The sequence below is a fragment of the Plasmodium berghei genome, assembly GCF_900002375.2.
Source record: "Plasmodium berghei ANKA genome assembly, chromosome: 6".
NCBI classification, from domain to species: Eukaryota; Apicomplexa; class Aconoidasida; order Haemosporida; family Plasmodiidae; genus Plasmodium; species Plasmodium berghei.
Genome location: NC_036164.2, coordinates 180,808 through 197,889, shown reverse-complemented (window position 1 = coordinate 197,889; position 17,082 = coordinate 180,808). Strand labels below are relative to the sequence as shown.

The 17,082-nt window shown below is 20.9% G+C and overlaps 8 protein-coding genes across 8 annotated transcripts; 4 read left to right on the top strand and 4 right to left on the bottom strand.

Moving 5' to 3' along the window:
- Positions 1-96: 96 nt before the first annotated feature.
- On the bottom strand, positions 97-870 carry PBANKA_0603650 (conserved Plasmodium protein, unknown function; the record flags this gene model as incomplete). Its single annotated transcript, XM_034568559.1, has 5 exons — positions 97-234; positions 323-373; positions 542-573; positions 676-741; positions 837-870. The coding sequence occupies 5 exons, from the start codon at positions 868-870 to the stop codon at positions 97-99; spliced, it is 321 nt and encodes a 106-aa protein (XP_034420537.1).
- A 674-nt stretch (positions 871-1,544) lies between these two features.
- Positions 1,545-2,474, bottom strand: PBANKA_0603600 (conserved protein, unknown function; the record flags this gene model as incomplete). Its single annotated transcript, XM_034568558.1, has 5 exons — positions 1,545-1,609; positions 1,704-1,768; positions 1,897-1,950; positions 2,079-2,156; positions 2,374-2,474. The coding sequence occupies 5 exons, from the start codon at positions 2,472-2,474 to the stop codon at positions 1,545-1,547; spliced, it is 363 nt and encodes a 120-aa protein (XP_034420536.1).
- A 701-nt stretch (positions 2,475-3,175) lies between these two features.
- On the bottom strand, positions 3,176-4,291 carry PBANKA_0603500 (cytidine deaminase, putative; the record flags this gene model as incomplete). Its single annotated transcript, XM_034568557.1, has 1 exon — positions 3,176-4,291. The coding sequence occupies one exon, from the start codon at positions 4,289-4,291 to the stop codon at positions 3,176-3,178; it is 1,116 nt and encodes a 371-aa protein (XP_034420535.1).
- Positions 4,292-5,617: 1,326 nt separating this feature from the next.
- On the top strand, positions 5,618-6,514 carry PBANKA_0603400 (conserved protein, unknown function; the record flags this gene model as incomplete). Its single annotated transcript, XM_034568556.1, has 1 exon — positions 5,618-6,514. One exon carries the CDS (start codon positions 5,618-5,620, stop codon positions 6,512-6,514), a length of 897 nt encoding a protein of 298 aa, XP_034420534.1.
- A 606-nt stretch (positions 6,515-7,120) lies between these two features.
- Positions 7,121-9,560, top strand: PBANKA_0603300 (sexual stage-specific protein G37; the record flags this gene model as incomplete). Its single annotated transcript, XM_034568555.1, has 13 exons — positions 7,121-7,247; positions 7,341-7,421; positions 7,644-7,687; positions 7,861-7,942; positions 8,034-8,078; positions 8,219-8,305; positions 8,396-8,472; positions 8,594-8,690; positions 8,774-8,903; positions 9,003-9,103; positions 9,199-9,270; positions 9,348-9,401; positions 9,508-9,560. 13 exons carry the CDS (start codon positions 7,121-7,123, stop codon positions 9,558-9,560), a joined length of 1,050 nt encoding a protein of 349 aa, XP_034420533.1.
- Positions 9,561-11,030: 1,470 nt separating this feature from the next.
- PBANKA_0603200 (eukaryotic translation initiation factor 5A, putative) lies at positions 11,031-11,516 on the top strand (the record flags this gene model as incomplete). Its single annotated transcript, XM_034568554.1, has 1 exon — positions 11,031-11,516. The coding sequence occupies one exon, from the start codon at positions 11,031-11,033 to the stop codon at positions 11,514-11,516; it is 486 nt and encodes a 161-aa protein (XP_034420532.1).
- A 315-nt stretch (positions 11,517-11,831) lies between these two features.
- PBANKA_0603100 (conserved Plasmodium protein, unknown function) lies at positions 11,832-13,388 on the bottom strand (the record flags this gene model as incomplete). The annotated part of the gene is made up of 1 exon (XM_034568553.1): positions 11,832-13,388. One exon carries the CDS (start codon positions 13,386-13,388, stop codon positions 11,832-11,834), a length of 1,557 nt encoding a protein of 518 aa, XP_034420531.1.
- A 948-nt stretch (positions 13,389-14,336) lies between these two features.
- On the top strand, positions 14,337-17,024 carry PBANKA_0603000 (conserved Plasmodium protein, unknown function; the record flags this gene model as incomplete). The annotated part of the gene is made up of 1 exon (XM_034568552.1): positions 14,337-17,024. One exon carries the CDS (start codon positions 14,337-14,339, stop codon positions 17,022-17,024), a length of 2,688 nt encoding a protein of 895 aa, XP_034420530.1.
- Between the last annotated feature and the right edge of the window lie 58 nt (positions 17,025-17,082).

Below are 17,082 nucleotides of genomic sequence, written 5' to 3'. Positions count from 1 at the left end.
CACAATAGACTATAAATTTATTAAAAATGTATAATTCACTAATGTAGTAGCATAATATACAATTTTATATATTTCCTATTTTTATTTTATTATATTTTATTTTTTTGTTGGGCGTTTTACTGGGATTTTTGTAACTCGCTGAACGGCAATCATTGTTGATATAATTAATACAACACCAAAAATTGCTAGAAAAAAAACAAATGATTTATAAGCAAACATACTAAAACAATAATTCTAAAAAAAAAATATTTAAAAGAAAAAGAATAAAAAATATAGCATATGTCCATTACTTAAATATATATATTTTTTTTTAAATACTTACATATATACGACAAGGGCATGATTGAATTCCTGTATCCAAGTTAATCGAAATCTGGTGTAAAAAAAAAAATAAAAATAGTAAAAATAAAATAGAAAACTAATATATTTGTTTTCCGATTATAGATATATGTATATTCAATGAGCATGTTATGAAAAAAAATTCAATCATTTATTTTAATAAGCCAGACAGATAAAAAACTTAATTTATGAATGCTCTTACCATAGATAGCATCCCTTTCGGCGTGTTAGCTCCTCTCATGTATGTATGTTTAAAAAAGAAAAAAAAAAAAAAAAATATATATATATATATATACATAAGTGTGCATATTTCTGTTAAATTAAATTTTGTGTTACTATAAACATAATTTCCTCGGTTAATATTTACACCATTGCAGCCACTGAATAATAATGCAAAATAAACTGCATAAAAAAGGAATCATATATATATATATATAGCTATTCTGTATATTATTGTTTTTGCTTTTATTTTTATTTTTATAGAATTATCCAATTACCGATTATTACGAACAAGTAGTGTTTTACATCCATTTTATACTCAAAAAAATTAAAATAAAATAAATTTTTGGCAACTTATACACATTTCCCCATCACTTATGTTACAATACTTTATAATTTATTATTTGTTAGTTCCTCATAGACAATAAAATTATCCGTTGTACATTTTATTTTTACAAGCATAATTTATTTTGTAAATATTATAAATGTAAGAACAACTATATTCATTTTTTCTTTTTATCCTTTTTTTTTTTTTTTTGATCTATATAGAGAAAAATAAGAGTTTTCGGATAATTTTTTTTTACACAAATAATTGTTACGTCTTAATTTTCCAAAAAAAAAAAAATTTATAATAAGTGTAATAAAAAAAATTAGTTGTTTTGATTTATAACATCGTTAAAATAATTTTTTTTAAATAATAAAAAAGAGAAAAGTGCAAATGTGTATAATTTCTATTTTTTTTATGTTCCAAGAAATTTAAATATTGCTATATATGTGCAACGATAATAAATAACAATTATAAATGACGCTATAAAAAATGTTTTAACTTTCTATTTTATAATTTTAAATAGTTTACATAAAAAATATACTGATTATTTTAAAATTAGGGTAAACATTAAAAAAAAAAAATATTTACTAATATGTGAGTTATGGAATGATGAGTATTCATATAAGGTTGTAAAAAGTTAAAATAAATTAAAAAAAAACTAAAAAGAATTTTGAGGTTTTTCAATGGTAGGTGCTAGAACTTCAGGGAAGGCTTCCAGTGATGCTTTAGGGAAACAAAAAAATGAACAAATAAAATAAAAGCAATAAAAATGGGTAAACAGTGGGTAAAAAATGAGTAAAAAAATATTTTTTTTTACCTGTATATTTCCATTTGTCAATTATTTCCTTTTTTTGGCGATCACTGAAATATTCTATATTTATTCTTTGGGGTTAAGAGAAATAGGAACAAATATATTATATGAAAAAAATTAAAAGACAAAATAATATTAAATATAAATAATGTAAATTTATTTATGTTGGTAAAATAATTTTTTTTTTTTTTGAACAAACTTTTCTTTCTCCCCATTCAAATATTCTACTTCAATCATAGGCGGATTATCATAACTTTATTATATATTGTAATGAAAAAGGTGTAAAAAAAAATATCTTAAGTTAATTTAAATATTTGAAGGTTAAATATATATACATGTGTGTGTAAATCGAAAATAAATATGTGCAAATATAATACATACGCTAGTAACTCCCATGTAACAGTTAACAAAGGATATTTCTGCTTAATTTTTTGAGATGAAGCAAATATAATTAACCTTCTAAAAATTATTAAATTTATATATAAATTTTTTATGATAAAATATGTATGGGTATTACTAAAATGAAATTTATTATATTTTATGCACAAACAATATATATAGATATAGAACTATAAGGAAGGGAATATTATGAATCATTGTATTTTCTTTCCTATTTATTAGGATTATTTATTATATTTTTATTTTTTTTATAATTTTAAAGAAATATATAAATTACCTGGCAACATCCGCTTTCTCAATTCGTGCTGGGGAATAGTACACATGCATTTTTTTCAAATAACTTAAAAATGTTAAAGGGGGAAAAAGCCTATACCTCATTTTGGGTTTAAATCATGAATATTATGTAGGATAGTAAAATATTATGTTTCTTGAATTCATATTAGATATATTGTATTTGTGTAAAGTTATAAAAATGGAGATTTTACAAAATTGCTAAATGTATTATAAATATATGCATTCTCATAAGTTCAAACTTTTTCACAATTTTATGGTGTGACTATTTTTTTCATTAAAATTTGAATGTTAATCAAATTATTTTGGAGAAACTAGATATTGCTCAGTTGGAAAGAAAATACATATAGTGATAATAGTAAAAAAAAATGGATAAAAATATAAAATGAATAAATAATTTTTTAAATAATTTTTAGTAAATATTATTATTTCTGTTATTATACTATTTAAAAAAATATATATTTAATAAATCAACTATGGTGTTATAAAAAAGAATCATCGAAACAAATATTGTACATTCAATATTCATATATATTAAAAAGATAAATTAAAAAAAAAATGTGTATACTCATGAAAGGAAAAAAAAGAGATATTAATAATTATGATTACAATTTTATTAAAATAAAATTTGTAATAAAATGTGAATATAATTATTGAGGCAAGTAAAAAAAAAAAAGTGTTTAAACCGTAGGTGTAGACTAAGTTCTATATACATATATATAATGAATGGGTATGTATGATTACTTTAAATTGTTAATTTTTTTTGAAATAATTTTTAAAGAAATATATTAACATTTTTCCCTAACCGTTTTATATACTTTAAAATGGTGATTAAGATTCTTTAAACAATGTAATTTTTCCCTACTAAATAAAGCTCCATTTTGTTTATTAACTTTGTCAAATATAACACATTTAACTCGTGAATGTACCATAGCCATTGCACACATAAAACAAGGCTCATGGGTTAAATATGCATAATAATTTGTACAAAGATATTGATCTGAACTTATTACAATATTACTATTTATACAATTTTCCAACACATTTTCATCCATTTTTTTATCATCTGTACTATTATTTTCCTCTTTTGTTTTTGTTCTATCTATATTTAATGAAGAAATTTCATTATTATCAGAATTTTGGTGAGTATTTTTTTTTTTTTTTTTATCAAATAAATTGTCGGGATAGTTATAATTTTTATGTGAAGGCACTTGATTGAAATTTAAATTGGATACAATATTATTCTCATCATCATTATTTTCACAATTTTTCATTTTTTTATTTTTTTTAAATCTCCATATATTCCGTAACTTAAATGCTACATCTTCTATAGCTAGCATAACCGAATGGTGCAATGGATGATTTTTTATGTTATCACCTGAACATGCAATAATTTTATCATTAAATGTTAGCACACAACCACTTTGGCATGTTCCAAATTTATTACCTATATTTATTGAAATATTTAAAAATTTTATATGATTTTCTATTTGTTGTTTAGTTAAATTATTTGATGATTCATCTGTAGGTCGTCTATAATAGGTGGGCCAATATGATGACCATTCTGAATATTGTTTTTTATTTAATGGTTCATATTTTGATACATTTATTTTTTTTATTTTAATATCTTCTCCGTTATTTACTTTTTTTAATTCCTTTAATATATTTTCAGGAAGGTCTTTAGAAAGACCAAGAAGTATTTCTACATGATCTTTTGTTTTTTTACATCGTTTTAAATGGTTATAATTATTATAAAGTTGACTATTGATGTAATTCTTCACAATATTTAAGCAATCTTTTGCTATATCTTTTTTTATTTCAAAACAATACATAGATATTAAAACGACTTCTCGCGTGTATTCATCAGGATACACTTGTTCCAAACCGATTATTTTTGTGTCCATTGTTCAGAAAAATTTGATGCAATCATGAGGTAAATTATGAATGCATTTAATTATAAATATATATTTATTCTTTTCAAAAAAAAATCAAATATTTTGCAAAATTTATACAGAAAATATAAATTTTATCAAATTACCAGCGAATTATATCTAGCTCGTTGTTATAGCTATATCCACAAATGAAATATATTATATTTATTAACGAAAAATAATTAAGCATTATCGGCATGAATGATCAATATTTATTATTTAGCAAATATAAAACAATATAAAGTTTTAAAAATTAAAAGACCAAAATTATATTATTAAAAACAATAAGGGGCTGCTAGGATACTTATGGTTTTGTTATTAACCATAAGATGGCTAATTAATATTCCATTTAACATCAAATATTATGTATATATATGCATATTCATGATAAGTCTTATTATTTTATCTACATATGTAATATATAATACTAATTTTCTATCATACTACCATTTAATATGTTTTTCTCTTTCTTTTGTTCCTTTGATTTCTCGGGATTCTCTATTTTTTATTTATTTTATTTATATGTTGAATTGTTATTTCTTGTAACCCCATTATTCCTTCATAAAGTTTTTTTAATTTCACCAAAAAAATTCATTACATATACAATGCCCAAATAAGGATCGAATTATTATAGTGTGATATATTTTTTTTTTCCGAAGCGTAACATATAAATTTAAGAGGTAATAGACTAACGATGAACCATAAAATTAATAAATACAGATTAAAAAATCATAAAAAAAAAATATAACATAAAAATATGAACTATTCAGAAAAATATTAATAAAAAATTGAATTTTTATTAACACTTTTTTAACAACTAGCTATTTTTTTTTTATTATAAATTGAAGAATACTACGAAATTTCGCTAATTAGTTGTATGAAATTTTTATTGTACTAAAAAATAAGGAAAAATTGTATATTCGGAGATGAATTAAATTTAAAAGAAAAAAAAAGTGAAGGAAAAACAAATTTTAATACAAATATGTAGTTATATAAAAGGGAAGGTATTAAGCAAGGGGAGCAAATGGGGTAATTTTTCATTGAAAGGATTACAAATATATTCTATTGAAACACTATGAAAATTTTATGAAAAGTTATATAAGTTTGAATTTTAAAAAAATAATATAGAGGTTATAAAGTTTGAGAATTTCACAAATTCGACGGTAAAATATGTTAAAATTATTTTTTAGTTTCAAAATATTAAGAACATTTTTATAGAAAATAAGAAGAAAAAAAATAGCTAGCCAACTATATACTATGTTACTATTTTATAAGTCGTAATAAAGGAATAAAAAAACAATGTATACAGTAAACTTTGTGAATGACGAAAAATATGTTCAAAGAATTGGTGACATATGTGGGGAATATTATGTTCCTGTTGCATTACCGGGGAGATACAAATATAATATTGAAGATATAGAATATATATTATATTTATGGATGGATAAAATTAGTGAAATAAAAAAAAAAGAAAAAAAAAAAAAAAAGTATTTATGCTTATTTAGTTCAATATTTAGAGAAACAAAGTTTTCTTTAATTTTGTCAAAATCTAGATATGAAAATAATTTTTGTGTGTGGGGAATATTATGGTGTGCATGGAAAAATATATTCGAAAAAAGTTTTCCAAAAAAAGATAACTATAAAGACAATATTAACAACAATAATAATACTAGTAATAATGAAAACAAATATTATGAAAAATTTAAAACAAATATTATTGATTTCCAAGCTGGTTGCATTTATCTTTTATTTTTATTATATTTTTGTCAACATGTAGAAGAAAATCAGTATCCATATCCAATATATTTATCAACAAAAATATTTAACATGTGTCTTGATATATCCGAAGAATGTGAAAAATTAAATATATATACAGAATTAAGATATATTTTAAATTTTATGATTGATACTAATTCTATAATTTTAAGTTGTAATGATAATTTAAATGAAATATATCAAGATAGATATGGTGGTCCATTACATATTGAAAAGACCAAATTAGGTGTTGAAAATGCTATCGAAATTAATGATGTAGATTTATCAAAATTTTATGACCATGTTCATAATGATATAAAAGATATATGTAAATTTTGTGAAGAAAAAAAAAAAAAAAATACATTTAGTAACACCTCAACTTATAATTTACTTGCAAAAATGAAACTCATAGAAAAGGAATTGAATGAAGATTGTTTGTGACTATAAAAAAAAAAGGCACAGCAAATGAAAATCATATGTAGATATATTATATCTCTTTGTTTGCTATTAATGATAAAATATTGTTTTTTGTATTTAAACAGGAAATTCCGTTTTATTTTTCTACTTTTTTCTTACTATCTGTTTCCTTTTATATATTTTTAAAAATATAAAATTTTTGTATACTAAATAAAAAATGGATGTACATACATTATGATTTCCGTTTTCTTTATAAAAATAAGAATATAAGAACCTATATAGGATAATTTTTTCATAATTTTTGACTTTAGTGCGTACATTTGAACATATTTATATATAGAACTAATATTGACAATTTGAATTTTGTTATAATAAAGATATTAGTTTCATAAAATATGTATGCTTATTCAAATGATGTTTTTTTAAAAAAAAAACATATGTGCATTATTGAATATATAAAATATTTAAACCTTGTACTACATTTTTATAAAAAGCACACACAAATTATACAAATCATCCAAAGGTCTTTATGAACATACCACACCCATGTTGTATAAAAGTTGTTTATATATGTATATATATTCAAGCCATTTTAATCTTATCAATTTGTAAAAATCTTTAATATAAAACATGAAATTATATTTAGTAACATTTTTATTTTTTGTCATATATAAAAATAAAACTTTTGTTGATTGTGTGACTAAAAAACAGGATGTTTATTTGGATGATGAATTCAAAAGTTTCACGTTTTTTTTTGGTTATAATATTTCAAAAGAATGTATATTATCTTTTTATTTTGTATTACTTTTTTTTTTTTATAGATTTTTACTTTTAATTATTTTTTTTTTAGCTTCTTCCCCATCGGCTAATTTTTTGTCCCGGATTGTCCATAGCAATGAAGCGAAATTTACCCAAATAAAAAACAAAACAGGTTTAATAATTTTGTTTTATTAAATTTTTTATTGTTAATAAAATAAGGAATATTTATTTTAATAAATAATACATGTATCAGTAGGTATAGAGCGTTGGTACATGTAATCAATATATATATAATGTGCAGTAAATGAAAATTCCTAAGCATAATTTTAATTTTTATTTTTGTTTTTATTATTATTATTATTATTATATATTTTTTGAATGAATGGCGTTACAGATATATGGAACAAAACAATAGACAAAGCATACTCAATTAATCAGGTTATATGCTTACAAATATAATTTATCAAAACGATATAAAAGTGTATTTTGGCTATATATATGTGTACTCACCAAAAGACCCCCCCCCCTATTTTAATAGCTAGCTAATTGTTGAATTAAATGTAACATTATATATTTTTTTTTAATTATATGTATATAACTTTGAATTGAAGGTTTCAAATAATATTATGAGAGTATACATATCATTGTTGTCGTTATTTCTATTCCCATATTTTTCATACATAGGAATTTTTGGTGAGATAGTAAAAGTGTGTATTTTATTTATTAAATTAGACATAATTATTAAAAATAAAAAATTATATATCATTAAATCCATTATTTATAGGTCATTCAAGAAATAAAGCTAATTTAACTTTATCGTCATTATTGGGTATGCATATTGTTTGATGTTGCGATTTTCTGATTATTATATACTTACAAATGTTTTCGCTATTTTGTGTATTGCATATATATATATATATATATATGAATTAAAATATATTGCGTGTGTGCATTTCCTCAATTTTATAGCTTATTTTGCACTTTTGGTCTCATTTTTTCTATTTAACGGAATTTTAAATATTGGGTTTGTTACATCCTTACCACTAGTAGTAGCAGGTTAAAAGTAAAAACATGGATGTTATTTTGTGCTGGATTTTTCTTATTTTTTATTTGTTATTTCATTAATTTTTTTTTTTTTTTTTTCAGTTTTGATTTTTATATTGGGGGTTTCTGACTGTGAAATTAATTTCTTGTACAAATATACCCGTTACATATTTTGTTTTGTATGTATTAAAAATAAAACAAATCATATTAGAAAATAAATGGGATATATACAAAGTCAAACGAAATAAATGAGTTGGGGTAAAATAAAACTGAACAAAATATATTATTCTTATTTTTCAGATTATTTCTAAATTAATATACGATGTTGTAACATATATAAGTAAAGATGGAGCAAACATATTCGATTATGGTTTTAGTGGGCACATATATATGAATTGTTAGGCTTGTAAAAAAAAAAATATATATATACATACATATGAAGAATATTATAAAAAAAATTATATTTTTTTTATTTTGAAGTGCTAAGAGGAAAGTATTACATTGTTTTAAAACTTATCCATTTAATTATTCTAAGTTTGATATCACTAATTATTATTAAAATTTGTCCAAAAATATTTTCTAACAATCATTTGAAAAGCCCGATATCAATGTAATGACACATAAAAAAAGACAATGTGTATAAAATTCATATATGTTAACAATATACAAGACTATTAAATGTGTATAAATATTTTTACTATTTTTGTAGAACATTTGATAAGTACATCATTTCATTTCTGTGCTCATTACCTATTGCTACTGCAATTAGTCAAGTTTTTTATTTGCTTAGTAAAACAATAAATCCAATAGGTTAGCATAAATCCATGGATAAATAAAAATAATTATATAGATATAAAACATTCTCATACTTTTATCCGATTTTTTTTTTTTGAACACTTTTAAAGATCCTAGTATTTTTTTTATGATCCCCAGTTCAATAAATTTTTCATCCACAGGAACAATTTTTTCATTATCAAGTAAGTTCATTTTAATAAAGCATTAAGAAAATAATGGTTTCCCATTTTGTTTTATTTTTTATTTTTATTTTTTGTAGTTTGGATATTAATGTCTTATCTCATGACATTTTTGAGAAATAAAGTTGAAGCAGGTATTAAAAAAAGGCGAATAATTAATAATGCGAAAAAATAAAATAAAATAAAACTTTGCGCGTGATAGCTACTAATTGATGGATTTATATTTTCACACAATTTTAGATTTTAATAATATTCTAAATAAAATCCCAAATAATTTACCTGACTTTATATAAATTAAAGTAAAAGCCAGGGAATGATAATTGTAGCAATGTAATTATTCAAATGAAGAAAAAAAATGTAGTATCACAATTTTGCGAATTTTTTTTTTTTTTAATTTATTCTGCATAAGTAAATTAATAATGGTATGTTGACATTTTTCGTAAGACAAAAATATGATATATGCACTTAAAATTTTAAGAACTTTAATTATTTATATTTAAATTTTCGCATTAAAAGGTAGATAATTTTTGTTTTGAAAAAAAAATATATTATATTTATATATGTGATGATATTTTTATTTTGGGTTATTATTTGTTAAAATTTCAAATTGTAAAAAAAGTGATAAATAAATATGAAATATAATATTTATTTTTATATAACCAAGATATTTAAAAATGGGTAAATGCATTCACATATTATGATTGGAATATATAAAGTATCCCTTAGCGAAATATATAAAATAATTATGCTCTTGTATATATATATATTTTTTCACTATTTTCCATTATTAAAATAAAATGATATTTAAAGAAAAGCATAAATTTTCTCCACTTCAGTGTTTGGGTATAAAGTGGGGATCGGCAACTGCTATAATGAAAATAAAAAATTAAAAAATAATGATAATAATAATAATGATGATAATAGTAATGATAATAAAATAATAATAAATTTTATATACTTATTGGCTTATAACTTTTATGGATATTGATATTGTAAAAAAATTATGGCTACATTTAATGTATTTTATTTGTTGGGTACCCGAAAGTGTCATTTTTGTGTATATATACTTATTTTGATATTTTCTTAATTTTTTAAAAAATAATAAATTAGTAGCTAAATATTTATTTAGTAATGACACAAATCATAAACCATATTTTGTAAAAGTGACACGTTTTAATTTGGTCAAAAAATAAATTAAAATGAGGTGGGGGTATAAATAATATAGCATATATGTGAACAGCCCCATAAAGATATAACAATTGGCTAGAAGTGTATTTATTTTATTATAAAAAAGCTAAATGATATTATTTTTGACGCGGTATATAGTGTATTATGCAATATTTTTTGTTAGTTTTGCATATAATTATATAATTTATTTTATACCATATATATATATATATATATATATGCATAAGGATATTACTTTAAAAATAAAATAAGAGTCAGAAAAAAAAATGGTCAATTGCAAAAACAAATAAGGGGGAATATATATAAATAAATATATAGAAATAAAAGAAATATCTTTTATGTAAAAAATTATGCATTAAAATATTATATTTATTTAAACATGATTTTGAATTACTCTTTTTAATATATAAAAAATTTAAGGTTTTATAGGAAAAAAAAAGAGAAAGTTTTTCTATATAATTTATTATATTAATAATTTTTATTATTTTAAAAATATAAACAAAAAAAGTATTTAAATATTTATAGGTATATATTATTACCAATTTCTTTGTATTAAAAAAAAAAATTATTTAAAAATGTCAGATCACGAAACTTATGATAATATTGATGCAGGGGCATCTCAAACTTATCCTGTACAAGCAGGTGCAATTAAAAAAAATGGGCATGTCATGTTAAAAGAACATCCATGTAAAGTTGTTGATTATTCAACTTCCAAAACTGGTAAACATGGGCATGCAAAAGCACATATTGTAGGTATAGATATATTTACTGGGAAAAAATATGAAGATATATGTCCAACATCACATAATATGGATGTACCAGTTGTTAAAAGAACCGAATTACAATTAATTGATATTACAGAAGATGGTTTTGTTTCATTATTATTCGATAATGGAGATACAAAAGATGATTTGAGTTTACCAAAAGATTCAGAAGGTAATTTTGATGATGTTGCTAAACAAATTCGTAATTTATTTGATAGTGGAAAGTCAGTATTAGTAAGTGTACTTTCTGCTTGTGGACAAGAAAAAATCATTGCTGCTAAAGAAATGTCATCATAATATATATATATTTTTTTTTATCATAAAATATGGTGATATTGCATATATGTGTCATATTGATTTGTATATATATTTTTTGCATATATATAGTTACGAAAACATATGTGAATTTTTATATACATTTTTATATGTGTGTTTGCATATATGTGCATATGTTGTTTCATGAATGACTTAAGAATTTTATTTAAACATAAAATGAGAATTAAAGGGAAAAAAAAAGAAAAAAAAATAACAATTTTATATTTTTGCCAAGTCGCAAAAGTATAAATTTTGAGATATATAGAAAAATGAATGTACATACATTTTCGAATAGAATTAATTAATTAATGTTTGAATACCATATTCGGTTATTTCAAAAAAACACATTGTAACTTTTCCTCGTTTTTTAATTTTTATATATCTTTGATTATATTTTTTTTCACAAAATAATTTATCTGAGTTTTCTTCTAATTGTTGAAAACTTTCATCACTAGAAGATGAATTGTTGAATTTCTCTAAATTCATTTTTTTATCATTATTATGATGTTTGTTATTGTTATTTTTGAATTCGTTAAACATCATATTATCATTTATTTGGCAATTGTATTTCCAAAATAATTTATTGGTAATAAATTTTATATTTATATTGTTATACAAATATTTTGAATAATGTGTGTTAAAATATTCTTCGTGTTTGTTAAAAAAATTATTTTTATTTTTTGTTACTAAAACAGCTATTTTATGTTTTGTAGGTAATATTGATAATGTTTTTAATAAATTTGTAAATTCACTATTTATGTAATGTTTTTTATTATTTGAATTAGTAGAGTTATTTAAATTATCATAACAGTAGCTACTTTTGTACAAATAATTTAAATTGTCTATTACTAATGCCCCTATATTTGAAGGAACATATTTGTTAAAATATTTAAATGGATTTTGTTCATATTTTTGAATATGCTTATAAATATATTGTACAACATTAATAAGTTCTTGAAAATTAAAAATTTTTAATATCTGTAAATTTAGAAAAACTTCAGAAAATGTAATATTATATATATATTTTTTTAAATATTTATTAAACATATTTATAAAAATATTACATTCTTCATATGTATTTGGAAAAAATAAATTAAATGTATTTTTTTTATTAGTAAAATTATTAAAATTTTGAAATAATAATAAAAATAAATATGTCTTTTTTTCAGAACAAAACTCTATGTAAGTGTTCAATAATTTTTTAAGTTTTTCAATTGAGGAATATATCATATTTTTATATCTTTCAGTATAAAAACTGTTATCTAAGTCTAGGTATATAATTCTTTTTTTTGAAAAATTATTGTTATATTTATTATTAGTATCCTTAGAAATATTGTGATTAGCTTTTAACACTTTGCTATGATTATTATTTGGACCATCATATTTTTTTTCAAATAATTCAATAAACAAGTTATAAAAATAATTTATTAATTCAATCAATTCTTCAAAAGACGTGTTTTGATTTTTAAACGCATTTCGTATTTTATTTAAATCTCGCAATGTTTTGGAAAAAATTTTATTTTCTATATTTTTATTTTGTAAAAATATTTCAAAATCAAAATATGTTGAATAAAAAAGATGGAAAAATTGTAGCAAATCATTAAAATATACATTTACACATATATGTGAACATAAACTAGTTTTACCACTATTTTTTTTTCCTGTAATACTGTTTATCCCTCTGGAAACATATATACCATTACATAACTGATTATAGGAATATATGTTTGTATATATTTTATTATTTAATTCATATTCTAATTCATGTAAATTTTTTATTTTTATTGGTTCTATGCTATGTTTGTTAATTATAGGTGTGACAATCTTTTCAGGATTTGCAGATTTTGTTATCATATTGAAAACAGAGATTTAACATTTACCATATGTATGCATATATTATATTTATTTTTTACACGCAACCAGCTAATTTCTGCGCATTTGTTTGACTAATACATATTTATAAAATATGTATAAAAATATATGTGTAGTTGGATGAATTTTCTTCCTATGAAAACAAAATTTTCTACATTATCATCCTTATTTGTATTCCATTTTTTACTATGCTTTTTTCTTCTTATGTTTTTTTACCTTGCCTATTCAGGAAAATTTAAATCAAAAAAAAAAATAGCTACATGTGTATTGTTATATGCATATTTCACATGACCGTGTAAAAAAGTTATAATTTATAGCTAGCTGATTATTTGAGTTTCCTAAAAGAAATAAGGACGATGAGCTAATATATATGTGTTTATACACATAAATAAATGTATTTATATATATTTAAAAATGAATGCATACATGCATATATACATAATAAATGGGAAATTACTTTAGATTTTAATAATTAGTGACGAAGATATTTAATATGTCAAGGGACTAACTTCATCGAAGTGCTCTTAATTTTTTTTAGCCTTAGAGGCAATGTAATTAAGCCAATTTTTTTTTTTTTTTTTTTTACGCTTTTAAATTTGTTGCTTTTAGATGGCTTTGAAACAGTATATTGTAGAAATTATAGGATTATGGAAAGCACGTTTGTGTGTATTTTGTATACATGTATAAATATATAAACGGGTTTTTAAAAGTGATTAAATTTGTAGATTATATTACGAATCAAAAAGAGTTTTTTTATAAAGCTTTTTAAAAAAGGGATGTGGAAATTGTAAAATATACATATTTATAAAAATAAATAAATGTATATATACACACAAATGGAATAGTATGGATATGTTATAAAAATATATAAAGTTGGGTAAAGATCTATTGAGAGTTAACAATTTATAAAGACGATAAAATAAAGTAAAAATGAATTTATTTAACAGTAATTCTGAAAGTAACAGTAGCAGCGTGCATAATGAAAGTAAAAAGGACAACAAAAAAAATGTAAGCAAAAATGTAAACAAAACTTATGGCAATGATAAAAGCTTGTTTAGTGATAATGATGAAAATGCAGAGAATAAAATAAAGAAACGGAAAAATGTTCTTAAAAAAAAATGTTTGTTTAGTAGCAATTCATATAGCAGTGATGATATAGACAAAAAAAATAAAATAAAGAAAAGAAAAAAAAAACTTAAAAAGGGAAACAATGTTTTGAGTAATAAATTGGATAGTAGTTATGATCACGATGTGGCAGAATTCGAAAAAAAAGAAAAGAACCTTTTTAATAATAACTTAAATGATGAGATTTATTCTACTGAAAAAAGTGAAAAAAACAGAAATGATATGATATTTAATTATTCCCTGTTTAGTGATGACGATTCAGAAAGCGTAGTTAGTCAGTACATAAATAAAAAAAAAAAAAAAATAGCTAGTCAAAATAACAAAAAAAATAAAAGATGGAATAGAAACACTGAATTAAATAATATTTCAAAAATAAGTAAAAGTAGTAATAGTTCAAACAACGAAATAAATAAAAAAAAAAAATATGAACATAATCTTTTTGAGAATGATACTTTGGAGAGTTATGTGTCTCATGAAGGTGAAGAAGAAGAAAAGAGGGTTAGCAATAAAAAAAATAAAATGACGAAAAAGTCAAAAATTATGGAAAAAAATGGGGTAGAAAATAAAGTGCGGGATAATGTAATGAGACATTGTGCAAAAAATAAAACAGATGATAATAATGAAACTATAGATAAGTATATAGAAAATGATATAAGTGTGTTAATAAAAAAATACGATAAAGATATAAATAAAAATAGCGTATTTGGAAATGAAAGTTATGACAGTAAAAAAAGTAGATCAGAAAGTTTGTATAGATTAGTGAAATTCGAACAATTAAAAAAAAAAGCTCAAAGAAAATTAAAATTTTTGAGTATTGTTGATATGGCAAAAGATGGAAATGAATCTGAAAATAATTATACTGAAAGTGGTGAAACAACAAATGATTATATTTTATATGAATCAGACCAAAGCATCAAAACTTTAGATGATTCTTTTTTTTCAGATAATTATGAGCATTCAGAAAAAGACAAAAGTGAGAAAAATAGTGAACAAAATGAAAACATAAATACACTTGATATATATAATTATTATTACATAAACAATGAAGAAATAAATGTGAATAAAAAAATAAATTTTGAAAAAATACTTCCCCCATCAACTGAAACAAGATATGATGAGGTATATAATATGTTATTTGGGATAGAAAATTCTGAATCAGTTAAAAGTGTAGAAGTTAAGACAAATAGTCATAATAAGGATAATAGTACATCTATGAATTGTTATAGTGAAAATAGAAATAGAGAAACTAGAAAAAATAATAATGGAAAGAAAGAAAAAATAAAAAAATTATTAGAAAAAAATTTTATTTTATACAGAAATTTTCGAAACATAAATAACGAAATATCAAGACAAAATAATAAAAAGGGGCTCATATTAAAAGAAATAATATCATCATTTATAAAATTGATAAATGAAAATATGTTAAAAAATGAAAAAAAGGAAAATATTGAATATGATAAATATAATGAAAAAATAAATAGTGGGTTAGAGTATGAAGCGGATTATAATAATGAAACAAGTGACGTCGAAGAAATGTTTATTAGTTTTGGAAAAAATGAAAATAATAAAAGAGGAAATGAGGAATTATATAATATTAACAACGTCGATAATATTGAGAATATTAATTTAAGGAATAAAAACTTTGAGGGAATAAAAAATGTGAAATGCTTTTGTCTATTTTGTAAAGACAAAAATGAGGTACTAGAAAAAGATGAATTGAATTTAATAATATTTAAAATAATAAAAAATAATAAAAATAAAAATACAATGATTAAATTATTTTTTATGAATAATTATATATTTAGATTGTTTATAAATCATTCTATACACAATAAATATATTATAGTTGTTTATAAAGACAGAAAACATGAAAAGGAATGTAAATATTCTACTTATTATAAATTGAGTACATTAATAATAAAAAAATTTAATATTAAGAAAATTTTACATGTTATACCTAAAAAAATAATACTTACAAATATAGCTATATATATATATGGTATAAATTTTTTAAATAAAAATGAAAAATTAATAGTTGTATTAAATTTTTTGAAATGGAAAAAAATAAGAAAAAATTATCAAGAAATTTTAAAATTAAATAGTAAAGAAAAATATACAAATTTAATAATATACAAAAAATTTTCATTTTTTATTAACTCAATTGACAAATATTGTTTTATAAAAAATATAAATTTAGACATTAATAATAATGATGAAATAAATTATGATATGGAAAATACTTCTAATTTTGAGAAAGGAAATAAAATAAAAGGAAATGTTTGTAAAAAAAATTTGGATGGTAATAAAAATAAAATTAAAAATGATACATACTATAGTAATACTTATAACGAATTAAAAGTAAATGAAATAGAAGAAAATTTAAATACACATTTGGAAAATTCAGATTTACAATTTATTGTAGTAGACCCTTTGCATGTTTCATCACTTACTGAATCATATCTTTATCCATCTCATTTTATAATATTATTTTAATTAATATATAAATATACCGATTTAATATTATAACTGTGATATTATTAATAATAAATAT